This window comes from Geotrypetes seraphini, chromosome 7 (genome assembly GCF_902459505.1).
Source record: "Geotrypetes seraphini chromosome 7, aGeoSer1.1, whole genome shotgun sequence".
NCBI lineage: Eukaryota > Metazoa > Chordata > Amphibia > Gymnophiona > Dermophiidae > Geotrypetes > Geotrypetes seraphini.
Genome location: NC_047090.1, coordinates 150,200,248 through 150,214,579, shown reverse-complemented (window position 1 = coordinate 150,214,579; position 14,332 = coordinate 150,200,248). Strand labels below are relative to the sequence as shown.

At 42.2% G+C, this 14,332-nt stretch overlaps 1 protein-coding gene across 2 annotated transcripts in view; it reads left to right on the top strand.

Moving 5' to 3' along the window:
- Positions 1 to 13,805, top strand: part of ESR2 (estrogen receptor 2) — a 143,105-nt gene extending 129,300 nt beyond the window's left edge. The window contains exons 8-10 of one of the 2 annotated variants that reach the window (XR_004540192.1): positions 5,713 to 5,893; positions 9,406 to 9,801; positions 12,377 to 13,805. Coding sequence is in view for 1 of the 2 variants with exons in the window: in XM_033953142.1 (XP_033809033.1) it covers positions 5,713 to 5,893; positions 9,406 to 9,589 (365 nt within the window). In the remaining variant the exon portion in view is untranslated. Of the gene's footprint in view, positions 1 to 5,712; positions 5,894 to 9,405; positions 9,843 to 12,376 lie in introns of those variants that run through there. The other variant, XM_033953142.1, reaches the window with a different exon arrangement.
- Positions 13,806 to 14,332: the final 527 nt, after the last annotated feature.

The following is a 14,332-nucleotide window of genomic DNA, read 5'->3' as shown; positions in this document are numbered from 1 at the left end:
CCCCCTAGTGAATCGCTCTGTCCCCGACCTCCCTAGACCTTACCGGGAGCGATCTTTCTACACAAACAAGCAGCCGGAGAGCTCGGGCAGCGATCAAAGTTACAGAAGGATCTGGAGGAGAAGGCGTCCTATTTCGCACCCCAGCCCTGCGCCCTTCTGCCATGGTTCCGCACCTTAAGCCTGAAGCGAGCCAGCCCATGATGGTGGAGGAGAGCCTGTGGACCAGCGGACGCAGCTCCGGTTGCCCCAGCACCTCAAGCTCCTGAATGTGCAGGTGGAACACCACTCACTACATCGTGCTGCACGCTCACCACCTGGCCATGCAAGGACCTTATCTTGTGGTCTAGCGGTGACGCTTGGCAGGAGCAATCTTCCTAAGCTCCTTCTCTGTGCAAAGCCATCATCAAAATGGCTGCCATGAGTTCCTATTGTAGACTACAATAGGAACTCATGGCAGCCATTTTGTTGACCTTTCAAAGTGCTACTCTACGATTGGACATCACAACAAATGATCAATGGCAATTTCCCAACTGATCTCGGCCATATACCCATCACTCCCATCATCAAAAACCATAAAGACCCAATTTCCCTACCCTCCAACTACAGACCAGTAGCCAACATCCCCTTCTTTACCAAATTGATGGAAGGACTGATCAACACTGCCCTGACAAACTACCTGGACAAATTCTCAACACTACACAAATTCCAATCAGGCACACACCACAGCACTGAAACCACCATAGCCTCCGTCGTAGATCACATTTCCCATATACTTAGCACTGTGAAGTAAGCACTAGTACTCCAATTCGATTTAAGCAGTGCTTTCGACCTGGTAGACCATGATATCTTACTCAGCTGCCTATTACTGGCCAAGTACTAAACCGATTCAAAGGCTTCCTGAAGTCCCGATCTTACCAAGTTTTCAACTAACAAGCCTCACAATCGTGGGCCAACCCCTGCGGCATTCTACAAGGTTCACCTCTCTCTCCCACCCTCTTCAACCTCTACATGGCCTGTCTTTGACATAATCTATCAAATCTGAACCTCAAATCATACATATATGTGGATGATATCACAATCATCATCCCCATCTCTACCCTCTCGTCCGAAACTAGAGACTTCATTGCATCAGTCATCAACCAAGTAACGCAATGGACAAACAATTTTAAACTTAAATCCAGAAAAAACCAAATTCTTCATGGCCTCCCCTACCACCAAAAACACAGAACCCTCACTTGACATAAATCAACTCCACGATAAAAATCTTAGGCGTTACCATCGACCAACAACTCACATTTGAGGCCCATACCAACATCCTAATCAAAAAATGTGTTAACCTCCTATGGAAACTACGCATACTAAAATCATTCTTCGATTTTGCAGTGTTTAGACTTTTAGTTCATTCTCTGATTCTAAGTTCACTGGACTATTGCAACATTGTATACCTAGGATCTCATTTTTTTTAAAAACCCATAAAAAGACTAAGAATAATCGAAAACACAGCGGTGCACCTGATCTTCGGCCTGAAAAAATCCGATCACATATCCCCGTATTACAGAAAACTACATTGGTTGCCGGTTGTGGCCAGAATCATCTTTAAATTCAGTTGTCTTTGCTACAAGACACTATTTGGCACCTCACCCACTTACCTCCTGAATCACTTCATCCTACAGGACAAACCCTGCCCCTCCCGCAAAACGTTGATATTCTCATTCCCAACTCCCAAGAGATGCCACTATAAAAGATTCCTTGACAGAACACTCTCCTTCCAAGCAGGCATCTGGAACAACACCCTTAGCAACCTCCTCTTGAACTCCCCCACTTACCAAGATCTCAGAGGAGCACTGAAAACCCACTTATTCGACAAGTTCGTCTGATCCTCCAAGCCCTCTGCCCCTCTCTTCCCGCTTCATGCCCCCTTTCCCCCTCTTCTTCCTCCTCCTCCTCTCTTCCCCCTACCCCCTAACTTGTATTGACAACTGTCCTCTCTTTTGTAAATATCAACTTCTATACACTTGTCTAGAACCGAAAAGGTTCATTATCCACTTTGTACTTTTCCGCTACTGTATACCGTCTAGAACTGAAAAGGTATGATGGGATATAAATAAAGCTTATTATTATTATTACTAAAATGGTTTGTGGTCTTCGTCATGAGGCGTATAGTGACAGACTTAAAGATCTCAATCTGTATACGTTGAAGGAAAGACGAGAGAGGGGAGATATGATAGAGACGTTTAAATACCTATGTAATGGGCAAAAAAGTGGCAAATGAGCTTTAACATAGAGAAATGCAAGGTCATGCATGTAGGGAGAAAGAACCCGATGTTCAGCTACAAAATGGTAGGATCATTGCTAGGGGTAAGCAACCTTGAAAGAGACCTGGGGGTGATGGTGGACACAACATTGAAAACATCAGCACAGTGTGCGGCAACCTCCAAGAAAGTGAACAGAATGTTGGATATCATTAAAAAGGGTATCACGACCAGGACGAAGGAAGTCATCATGCCGCTGTATCGTGCAATGGTGCGCCCTCATCTGGAGTACTGTGTCCAATACTGGTCGCCGTACCTCAAGAAGGACATGGCAGTACTTGAGGGAGTTCAGAGAAGAGCGACTAAACTGATAAAAGGTATGGAAAACTTTTCATATGCTGACAGGTTGGAAATGCTGGGGCTATTCTCCCTGGAAAAGCGTAGACTTAGAGGAGACATGATAGAAACCTTCAAAATCCTGAAGGGCATAGAGAAGATAAACAGGGACAGATTCTTCAGACTGTGGGGAACCACAAGTACAAGGGGGCACTCGGAGAAATTGAAAGGGGACAGGTTTAGAACAAACGCTAGGAAGTTCTTTTTTACCCAGAGGGTGGTGGACGCATGGAACGCGCTTCTGGAGGTTGTGATAGGCCAGAGCACGCTTCAGGGGTTCAAGGAAGGTTTAGATAGATTCCTAAAAGATAAGGGGATTGAGGGGTACAGATAAAAGTAGAGGTAGGTTATAGGAATAGTCAGGGACCACTTCACAGGTCATAGGCCTGATGGGCCGCCGTGGGAGCGGACCGCTGGGCGCGATAGACCTCTGGTCTGACCCAGTGGAGGCAACTTCTTATGTTCTTATGTAAATGCGCACTCTGCAATGAGAGGGCATAGGATGAAGTTAAGAGGTGATAGGCTTCGGAGTAATCTAAGGAAATACTTTTTTATAGAAAGGGTGGTAGATGCATGGAACAGTCTCCCAGAAGAGGTAATGGAGACAGAGACTGTGTCTGATTTCAAGAGGGCCTGGGATAGGCACGTGTGATCTCTCAGAGAGAGAAAGAGATAATGGTTACTGCGGATGGGCAGACTGGATGGGCCATTTGGCCTTTATCTACCATCATGTTTCTAAGATAAGACACCCCCACACTTCCTCAGTGCTCACTGATCCCCTTCCACCACACAAACATGAGAACAAAAAGGTACATACCTGTCTCTAAAAAGCAGCATCTGGTATGGGGAAGCTTAGTAGAGCTCCACACAGGTGTCTTAAGTAGCCTGATGGGTGGGCTAGTGAACCATAGAGAGGAGAACCTAGACCCATAAGCCTCTCTAACCACTACATTTATGGTAGAATTTTTGAGCCCATCCAAACCCTACTATATGCTATATACAGTTGGTGCCACCTGCAGCCATAAGGGCAATTGGGGTGGTACATAGGAGGGAATAGTAGGTTTTGGGGGGGCTCATCATAAATTATAAGGGGGTTATGGTGAGATATACAGCTATCGCCCTTTATGTGAAGTTCACAACAGTGCCCTCTAAGGTGTCCCACTGCTCTTTCAGGATGTCTGTGTGTCCAGTCCATCACTATGCTGGCCCAACCCATGTTCAAATGGTCAGGATTAGGACGTTTATAACATGGATGTTTTCTGATGGAAAATGGGGTATAATGTTCTGGTGGCCAAGACATCTAATTAGGGGGATTAAGGGGTATGGTTAGAGAGATACTATACAAGGCAAAATGTTTTAAGTAAAAGATCACTAACAGGTCTTTGACCTGGAGGGCCGCCGCGGGAGCGGGCTGCTGGGCACGGCTGACTCGGCATGGTCTGACTCGGCTATATATATATATATATATATATATTTGGACATCTAGTAGTTTGCCATTCGAAAATGGCTGTTTTTGTTCCTCCAACTTTGGACGTTCAGCTGGAAACGTCCAAGTTGGACTTAGACATTTTTTTTCAAAAATGCCCCTCCACATTTCTGGGTTATTTAATCAGTGGGGTTATCTTTCTATCTTAAGTTTTAGATTAAGATCTAATCATATTTTGAGTACAAATTGTACAAAACTGCAGACCATCACAGTATCCCTTTCCTACTATGCAGAGCTATTCTTCTGAGGTCATCAACATCTGGAATTGAGAGGAAGCCTAATGGGCATTCTGTGCTGAGATGCTTGTGAACTCCCTAGGGCAGGCTGTTGTTTTTGCACATTTAATTGCATCAGTGCTGTGACTGAGACTTGGGCAAGCATTTTTGTTTTCATACTTTTGGTATACAAAAACCGTTTCTCAGTACGGTATATTACACATTCAGAGTGGAGATAGACTAAAAGCCGGTTTAATGCAGGACCTCTACTGTAAACTCGATAGCCAGTCTTATCCATAAATGTTTCTAGAATTTGGGTGATCGACTTTTGCTGACATTATAGGGGACAGCAGAACTTTTGATATTGAGATATGCCTCGGTTTAATATTGCAAGGGATCAATATTCAGAAGGTTTATTGGGTTATCATGGGGAATTAATGAATAAATCATCCTGCTTAAATTTTCCTGGCAACACAAAAAAGGGGAGTCAAAATAAATCCCACTGAAATAAAATTTCACAACAAACTTGTGCTTTAAATTTTCCAGGCCTCATCAGTTAAATTCTACCAGGGCACAGTGGTATAGCAAGGAGAGGGAGCAGACTGCCCTGGCACTGTCTTAATGGGGGCGCTGGCACCGCTCCTTCCCATTCCTCCCCCACTGCGGACGCACTTTCAATTAAAATGCCAATAAAAAATGGAGGAGTGATCGGTGGCCGTTTTCAAGGTGGCCACCGATAATGGCGCCCTTTACAGAATCCGGGCTTTAATGTTTAGTTAAATATGGAATCTAACTGTCTGGTTTATCAAGTAGATATGAACCTTACACCATATAGTTCCGTGCATCTCATTCCCTTTTAAAACCACTAATTTCTCAATGCTTTGACACATACACTGAAAAATTACATGATTTCCTATAACCTTGTTCCTAGTGGAGAGAGTTTCTTAATCTCTTCTGTGATGAAATTGTGGGATGATCTTTTCTAGCATAACATGTACAGTAACAGATCAATTACCTCTATAAAAGCTTTTAATATGCTGTAATATTCTAATTTATTTAGTTTTTCTTCCCACTCTGCTGCTTTTGATAATGGCAATCTAAGAGCCTTTTTCCATAAATCAGTAATCATATAGGAGTATTTTATTAATGGTTAGCATTTGCTATTTGCCACAGGGTCCATTTCATTCATGCACTAATGCCATTAGCACACCCTAGCATCAGTAAATGACCCCCAGAGTCAATAATGGTTATAATCACTTGGATCTTTTAATTGTCAGAAGTAAGTTCTGAAAAAATGGCTACAGAAACTGCATAACATATATCCTTGGTCTCTTGGTATTTTATGTTTTTCTTTTTCACTTAGATATGTTTCCTCTTGCTATGGGATCAAATGACCCCGACAGCAGTGTGAAGTTACGTCATTTGCTTAATGCAATAACGGATGCTTTGGTATGGGTGATTGCGAAGAGTGGACTCCCCTATCGGCAACAGTCAAATCGCCTAGCTAACCTCTTGATGTTGCTTTCACATGTCAGGCATGCAAGGTAAAGTGAATTATGACTTAGATCATCTGTCATGAATTGTCTTCCTTCAGCTTTATTATGACCATATTACCCCTCTTCTTACTGCACTGCATTTGGCTCTCTGATAGCTTTGAGGCTCATTTTCAAAACAGAAAGATGCCCCAAAATGGCATAAAGTGGCACTTGACGTTTTAATCACCAAAACGTCCAACTGCCGATGTCCAAAACTGACTTTTTTGGACATCTGGCAAGCCATTTGCTCTCCAGTATATCTAAATCTTAAGAGGGCATGTTAAAGGCATGTTTTGGGAGGGATTAGGGCAGCCTTAGGACATGGATGTTTTGCAAGGATAATCAAACCTTTTAAAGACACTCAGGGCATCATTTAGATGTTCAGAGGTAGACCTATTTTAAAAATGCATAAGGGCCAAAAAGGTACCCAAACTGACCAGATAACCCCTGGATGCATGAAGGCATGATCCCCCCCACATATACACACTCCCCCCATGGTCACTGATCCCACTCCCCAAAGATGTAAAAGAAACAGTACATACCAGCCTCTATGACAGCTGCAGATATTATAGGAAATCCTAACAGAGCAGCAAGCAGATGCCTGGAGCGGTCTGCTGTGTAGTGTAGTGAACTATAGAGAGGGGGGGTCTAGGCCCATATCCCACCCTACTCACTACATTTATGGTGGAAAGTGTGAAGTCATCAAAACTCAGCCAAAACCTACTATACTGTCATAGGTGACACCTGCAGCCATAAGGGCTATTGGTGTGGTAGACAGGTGGGTATAGTAGGTTATGGAGAGTTTTGGAGGGTTCACCATACACTATAAGGTGGTTATCGTGAAATGTGTACCTAGCACCCTTTATGTGAAGTTCACAGCAGTGCCACCCCCCTAAGGTGTCGGTACGTTTGTGTGACCAGTCCATTAAAATGCTGGCTGCTCCCACATCCAAATAGACTTGTTTTGGACATTTTGATTTTTGAAAATAGCCAAAAAAGATAGGACCAGAACATCTAGATAGATCATTTTTGGGAGGGAAAAAAAAGATGAGACATTTTGTGGTTTTGAAAAAGGTCGTTTCCTTGCAGAAACATCCAAAGTCGAATTTAGACATCTTATCAAAAATGCCCCTCCATAGCTTCAATTCAAGCTGTTTCTTCGGCCCTACAAGTGCAATCTCTTATCTTCCACAAGCCCCTGTTCATGGCCTCAGTTCCTGAGGCAAATCGATCCTTTCTGTGTTTTTCTCAACCTTTTAAGACTCCAGTTTTTTTGCAGAGCATTTGGACAAACTATGAATGGTCATGAAATTTTCTATTCTGATTGTTTTTATGCAATTCAAAAAGACATGGGGTATACACACAGCATCCCCCATTTGGGAAAAGAATAAAGTATAGTATACTTCCAATCAAAGCAAAACATAACTCACCTCCACACCCAAAAAAAGAGGAGCTCATGCGGTGGGGGAAAAGAGGTATCTGCACATAGTGAGAGGATAACTTACATGGATCAGCAGGTTCAACTCTAGAGAACTTACTAGGCAGACTAGATGGCCCATGCTGAATTTTACCATCATTTACTGTATTACTATACGTATGGATCATCAGATCTTCAGGTTTTAAAGCTCTTAGGTGCTTTGGAGATTGGGGGTGTTGTGGGGACGACAACAAGAAGCAATAAAGGTCCTGTCCTAGGAATGTCCCTCTTCAAATAGGCGGTGTCAAATACTTGATGCATTTTACAGTGATTTTAAAGGCAGTCTGAGTGACTGATGCTTCTGACAGAGGAATTAGACTGACAGGGAGGGTGGGCCTTTGTTACAAATAAATAGAAGGCCAAATCCTTGAGCAATCTGTTTTTTTTTTGGGGGGGGTTGTATTACTACTGTATATAGAGTATACTACTACTCTAGGTGTACAGATGTAACAATGGCCTGACCCTCTGTCAGTCTATTCCTCGACCAGAATCATCAGACTGCCTTTGACATCACTGTAAAGTGTATCAATTACAGTAAAACCTTGGATTGCAAGTAACTTGGTTTGCAAGTGTTTTGCAAGACAAGCAAAACATTTTATTAAATTTTAACTTGATATACAAGCAAGATCTTGCAATACAAGTACGTACAGTATACACGTGTCACATCATCACAACTGAGCCGATGGTTCTTCTCTCTCTGACACTGCTAAAACCCCTGTTTTTTTTTTGCATAGCCAAGTGATGTTAGTGCATTAATCGTTTGGCTACTTTGTGTGGGGGTTTTAGCTAATTTGCTTGGACAGATCATAAAATGGGTGGTCGAGGAGGAAAACACACGATGAGCTGTTTTGTGAATTGGGTCGGTAATAGTGGTCATTGCTAAAGCTGTGAAAACAGGTTTAGTGACGATTGCTGACTTTAGTGCATCTAGCCCTTTGTACAGTGCGCCTACTAGGTTGTATGCATAAACTTATAGAAAGACATGGGGGAAGCCACTGCTTGCCCTGTATTGGTAGCATGGAATATTACTACACCTTGGCTTTTGGCCAGGTACTAGTGACCTGGATTGGCCACCGTGAGAACGGGCTACTAGGTTTGATGGACCATTGGTCTGACCCAGTAAGGCTGTTCTTATAAATGAGCAAGGCCTTGCAATACAAGTACGTATAGTATTTTGTATTAAAGTTTTTGGGTTGTGGAACGAATTGTCTGAGTTTCCATTATTTCCTTTGGGGAAATTTGCTTTGATATACGAGTGCTTTGCTCTAGAACAAATTATGCTCGCAAGCCAAGGTTTTACTGTATTTGACACCGTCCTCCTCATAGCGGAACCAGTGTTTCATTAGATTAACAAACGGAGATATGAGGGCTACTCAAAGAAGCAGATTTACCAAATCTGACGCTGTCCTAGAATCTCCTGAATTAAGAAGAAGCTTCTTTTATAATGCGGTAGGCAGTGCTGGAAAAACAGCAGAGCAAGTACGAAAAGCGAGCTCCATGGCATGGAGAGGTTTCTGATAGAGTTGTACAGTAGTTAGAGACTGGGATGGAGGCGTATGTGAAAGGATTCTCACTGTGTTGGGGGAAGGGGTATAGGGTTGCATGCAGGAGTATACCTGGACGCCAGCTGCCTTCACAATCCTGCTCGCTGCTTCTCTGCCGAGTCCCGCTCTAAGCCTGCCCTGCACGTGATACGGAGCAGGGTGGGGTTGGAGGCGGAACAAGGAGGGGCAATGCATCCAGATTTTTCTATTGGCAAATATGGTAACCCTAGTCTCACAAACATAATCAAGAACTGACAAAAACCACACAGATCAAAATGCTAATTTGATTAATATGCATTTATATTCTGTCAAAACCTAATTTATATGTGGGCTACAATTTCTCATTACAAAAAAAAAAATAAAAACATTCAAATTAAACACAGTCCTACCCTTATATTCTGCTTAACCAGATATAGTTCAAGGTGGACTGCAATGGTCAGTGATACATGTATAAGTGTGTAAATTAAATTAAAATAAATTCATTTGCTATTTTTCTACAGCAACAAAGGCATGGAGCACCTTCTCAGCATGAGGTGTAAAAATGTTGTTCCAGTTTACGATTTGCTGCTGGAGATGCTAAATGCCAACACACTTCAAGATCACAGAAAACCCTCAATCGCCGCTTCTGAATTCAACCCACCAGAACAAACTGAGAGCAGGGGGAGCTGTCCTACAGCTCAGTGACGTAAGAAATATTGCGTTTAAAAGACTGAGAGCTTCGGGTATGCACTGAAGACTTTTCTAAGGCACTGATTTTTGTCATTCTGTGTCCAGTTGCTCCAAGAGGTGCTTAATTCAACATGTTGGACTTTCAAGAAGCAAAGAGTGATTAGAAAGCTCAGCTGTGAAAACTAGCCTATCCCTGAACTTTCTAGATATAAAACTTTTGGGGAAGTGTAAGTACAGTAAATTTTTGACAGAACAGTCATGACACTGAGATCGCCACTGATTTAAAAGATCACTTATTTTGCATTGCAGCTCAGATCCTTATAAGCTATTGACAAATGTTATGGTTCTATTAGAGGTTGAGTATTTCCAAAGGTTTTGGTTGGGAGATGACCCTTTTACTATAATGCATCAATTTATTATGGAGAGAAAAAAAAAACCTCCCATGAAGTTGGAGTTCCACTGATTTCACAGACTTTTACTATTATGGATTAAAGCACTGCTCAGTGTGACTGTATGTAGCATGTGGCCATCTACAACAGATGCCACTATTCACTTGAGAGTGCCGCTGTTAATGAGGGAGCAATTTTCAAACGGCCAGCACTGGGGCAAACCCTGCAAGAACCTGTGGACTTATACCAGTTTTCCAAAGTCTGCATGCACTTTCACTTTGAAACATGCCATGTGTACAAAACACTTGAGGACATTTGCAGCTGCTCATTCTGCAGTTCTTTTTTTCCATGGAAAATGGCATGTAGATTTGAAGGTGAACTTTTCACACAGTTTACCCTCTATGGACAAGCGTGACCAGGGCTCCCCAAATGTGACTTCTCGATGCAGTGGCGTAGTGAGGGTGAGAGGTGCTCCTTCTCCGCCCCCTCCTGCCGTGTACCCCTTCCCTGGTACCTTTTTAACATGGCGCAAGCAGCAACCCTCAACCTGCTGCTCACGCCAGCGTCGGCTCTTCCTCTGATGTCACTTCCTAGGTGTGGGTCCAGGAAGTGACATCAGAACAAGAGTCGACGGTGGTGCGGGCAGTTGGTTGGGGTTGTCGCTCACTACGCAAACGCTAAAAAGTTATGGGGGAAGGGAAGCAGGTAGTGGTAGGGGCAGGAAAGGAGGGGAAGGTGGAGAGGACGGGAGCTAGTGCCCCCACCAAGAGGGTGCCCAGGGCAGACTGTCCCACCCACCCCCCTTACTACACCACTGTGTGTATGATCTCACATCATGATTATTTTAATATTGTCTATGCTGGGATTAACCATGCACTGACTAAGCATCATCGGAGAAGCAGCAAAACTAGAGGACATGAATTCAGCCTGCAGGGTGGTAGAACCAGAATAACATTAGGAAATACTCTTTCAAAGAGAAGATGGTGGATGCCTGCAATACCCTCTTGGTGGAGATGGTGAAGGAGTTCAAACATGTATGGGAAAAACAAAGAGGATGGCATCGAAACAAAAACTTAAATAACCTCATCGTTGTACTATGATGGGACCACTCCAGTGAGGGGGGGAGGGAATAAAGTCAGTGCTGGGCAGCCCTCTATGATCTGTGTCCCGTATATGGCAAGACAAATGAGGATGGTTTGCAGTGGGCTTTGACAGTAACTCCAGTAGTGGGGAAGTACAAGGAGGTGCTGAAGCGTTCTCAGCCCAACCAACCAACTTCTGAAATTCTGAGGGTTATTTTTGCCACTGTAGCTGAAAAGAGTGTTATCTTATTTCTTTAAGTGCCAATTTGCAGAAACAAAAATTCTGTTTTGACATTGTTTCAGATCATTGGTTGGGCTGAGAACTTTTCAGCACCCCTTCGTAAGACAAGTGCAGGGCAGACGCCTATGGTTTGTGTCCCCGAAAATGGCAAAGGCAGATCAGGATCACCTACACATATTTTCTACCACATTTATTTATTTAAAAATGTATATATTGTATACAACTATACAGTTTCCATATCACATACATAAAATTTGTTTCCCTACGATTATCGCATGGACATGTCTAAACAACATCATTAATTGTCCTTGTTATAAACAGGGATAGAGCACAAATTCAATCAATTCAGAAATACAAACAAGCTTTAAATCATACATTGCTGTCAAAAAAATTCTAAGAGGCGATTATCAACTGAAATATACCTTGGCGTAAGAAGGCATTGGCAAATAATTGAGTTTTCAGCATTTTCTTAAAATTCATTCTCCCCATACAAAACCGCAGGATACCAGGCAAGTTTTACGCCAGCCACAGATATCATTGATGCTCTGATCCTAGCATGCATAGTCGACATTCTATCCTCCAAACTTAATTTCATCCATTCATGTTATATACTACGAGCGCAGGTGCTGACATCTCAAATAGAGAGGGGAAGACATCTTAAACCAGGGGTGTCAAAGTCCCTCCTCGAGGGCCGCAATCCAATTGGGATTTCAGGATTTCCCCAATGAATATGCATGAGATCTATTAGCATACAATGAAAGCAGTGCATGCAAATAGATCTCATGCATATTCATTGGGGAAATCCTGAAAACCCGACTGGATTGCGGCCCTCGAGGAGGGACTTTGACACCCCTGTCTTAAACTAACATAGTAGACGATGGAAGATGAAGCCACATCAATTCACGATTAAACCAACAATAGTTCTAACACTAACAATATTTTATTTGGTAAATTCAACTTCAAGATTCTGACCTATGAAACTAGTGGAACGGATGTAGCGGTATATAAGAAATAAATTACATTACATTACATATTGAGAAAGGCTGAACATGCAAGACATGGTCTCCTCCCCCATTTTCTCTTTTTGCAGAGCTCTACTGTTCTGGAATGCGCTCCTGTCTGCTGTCCAGCTAGACATCTCTTCAAAACCCATGCCTTTACTCAGGCATTTGGCAGACTCTAGGTGGGGTAAGTTGGTGCAAGAGTTCTTAGGGGGGGAGAGAAGAGAAAGAGTAGCAAGAGGGGAAAAGAGGGCAAAGACATAATGAACAAACATGCAGTTTGCAACTTAAAATGTAAGACTGGCCCCTCAAGCAGGAAGCTGATATGTTGTATAAATAGGGTTAATCCCAAAAACACTAAATCGAGAGCTTACACAATATAAACTGAATTACCGTTATAATGTCAATCAGCCACAAAGGAATCCAATTGAATCACAAACAAACTAAAGGATAGTAGTGCTCATTCAGTAAACACCATTTTACACTGGCAGCAGTGTGAAATAAATGATGTAATAACTGATGTAATAATAGTACCCTAATGTAATAAATGATGTAATAATAGCACCCTCCCTACCTCCTAAAACGTTATAGATATTAGAGCAAAAAAAATCAATCACTTATTTTAAACAGTTCTTCACTGATTTCACATGGAGGCTGCGAGCGCTGTTAAATGTATTTTCTGTTGCCGGGTAAACTCCATGTGCTCCCAATCCCTATCGTGTAGTTCGGTGTCCAATGCCAACTGGATCCAGATTTAGTTGACAGGGGTTTAACTGTTCCAGTCCTGGGTTTAACTCATTGCATACAGAGAGTCCTGCTTTTCTTAGGGAATGCAATAGGGTCCCTGCATACAGTGGAGTAAACCAAGAACTGGATCAACCCTATCAGGTGAATTGGGATGAAATTAGCAACTTTGATTGTTTTATGAGATTTCACTTGCCTTTTTTTGTTCGTTTGAGGCAAGTCTTTCCTTTTCTTGTTTGTTCAGTTTACTTTATTTGGAACGAGAGAGACAATGTCTTCAGCTACACAGAGGAACATTTACAAAATTTATAGTGATCACCAATAAGTCATGAACCTGAAACGTCCACCAACATTTCTATAGAGCAACAATGGATCAATTTAATCCAACTGAAGAAAAACATCATTCGCAATGACCTTCATTTTCTAGACCTCATCAATTGTAGACACAAGAAGATTCCAAGAGGCCTTAGGATACAGAAAGCACCAAGCATGTTCTTAGATGATCAAGGTTTTTTTTTTTGTTGTTTTTTTGACAAATGGTGTACTATTTTAAATAAATGCTCACTAGCTCTCATGATCCTTCTAGCAGAGACTGCAAAAGAATAAAGAGACACTTTAAATCTAATCACCAAAGAAAAATTAAAGAAACTTCAAATAAATAACTCACAATTCGACGTCATTCACTCCGTCAAAAATTACAATGACTAGGGGACACTCAATGAAGTTACAGGGAAATACTTTTAAAACCAATATGAGGAATTTTTTTTTTTCACTCAGAGAATAGTTAAGCTCTGGAATGCATTGCCAGAGGTTGTGGTAAGAGCGAATAGTGTAGCTGGTTTTAAGAAAGGTTTGGACAAGTTTCTGGAGGAAAAGTCCATAGTCTGTTATTGAGAAAGACATGGGGGAAGCCACTGGTTGCCCTGGATTGGTAGCAGGGAATATTGCTACTCTTTGGGTTTTAGCTAGGTACTAGTGACCTGGATTGTCCACCATGAGACCGGGCTACTGGGCTTGATGGATCATTGGTCTGACCCAGTAAGGCTATTCTTATTTTCTAAGATTGTGATAAATGTTTAGATACGTTCAAGAAAAAATTAAGAGAAGATCAAGCCAGAAAATTTAAGAGACATGAGGGTGACTATAACAAAGGATCTGCCTATCTGTTATCAAAAGCAAAAACTGCTTTTCTACATAAGAGACCTGCAATTCAAAAGTCAATATAGAGACAAAATGAGACCAGAGTTGTGCATACTACTACAAACTCAAATGAAGGAAGAGGTAGGAAGTTAGTCCTTCTT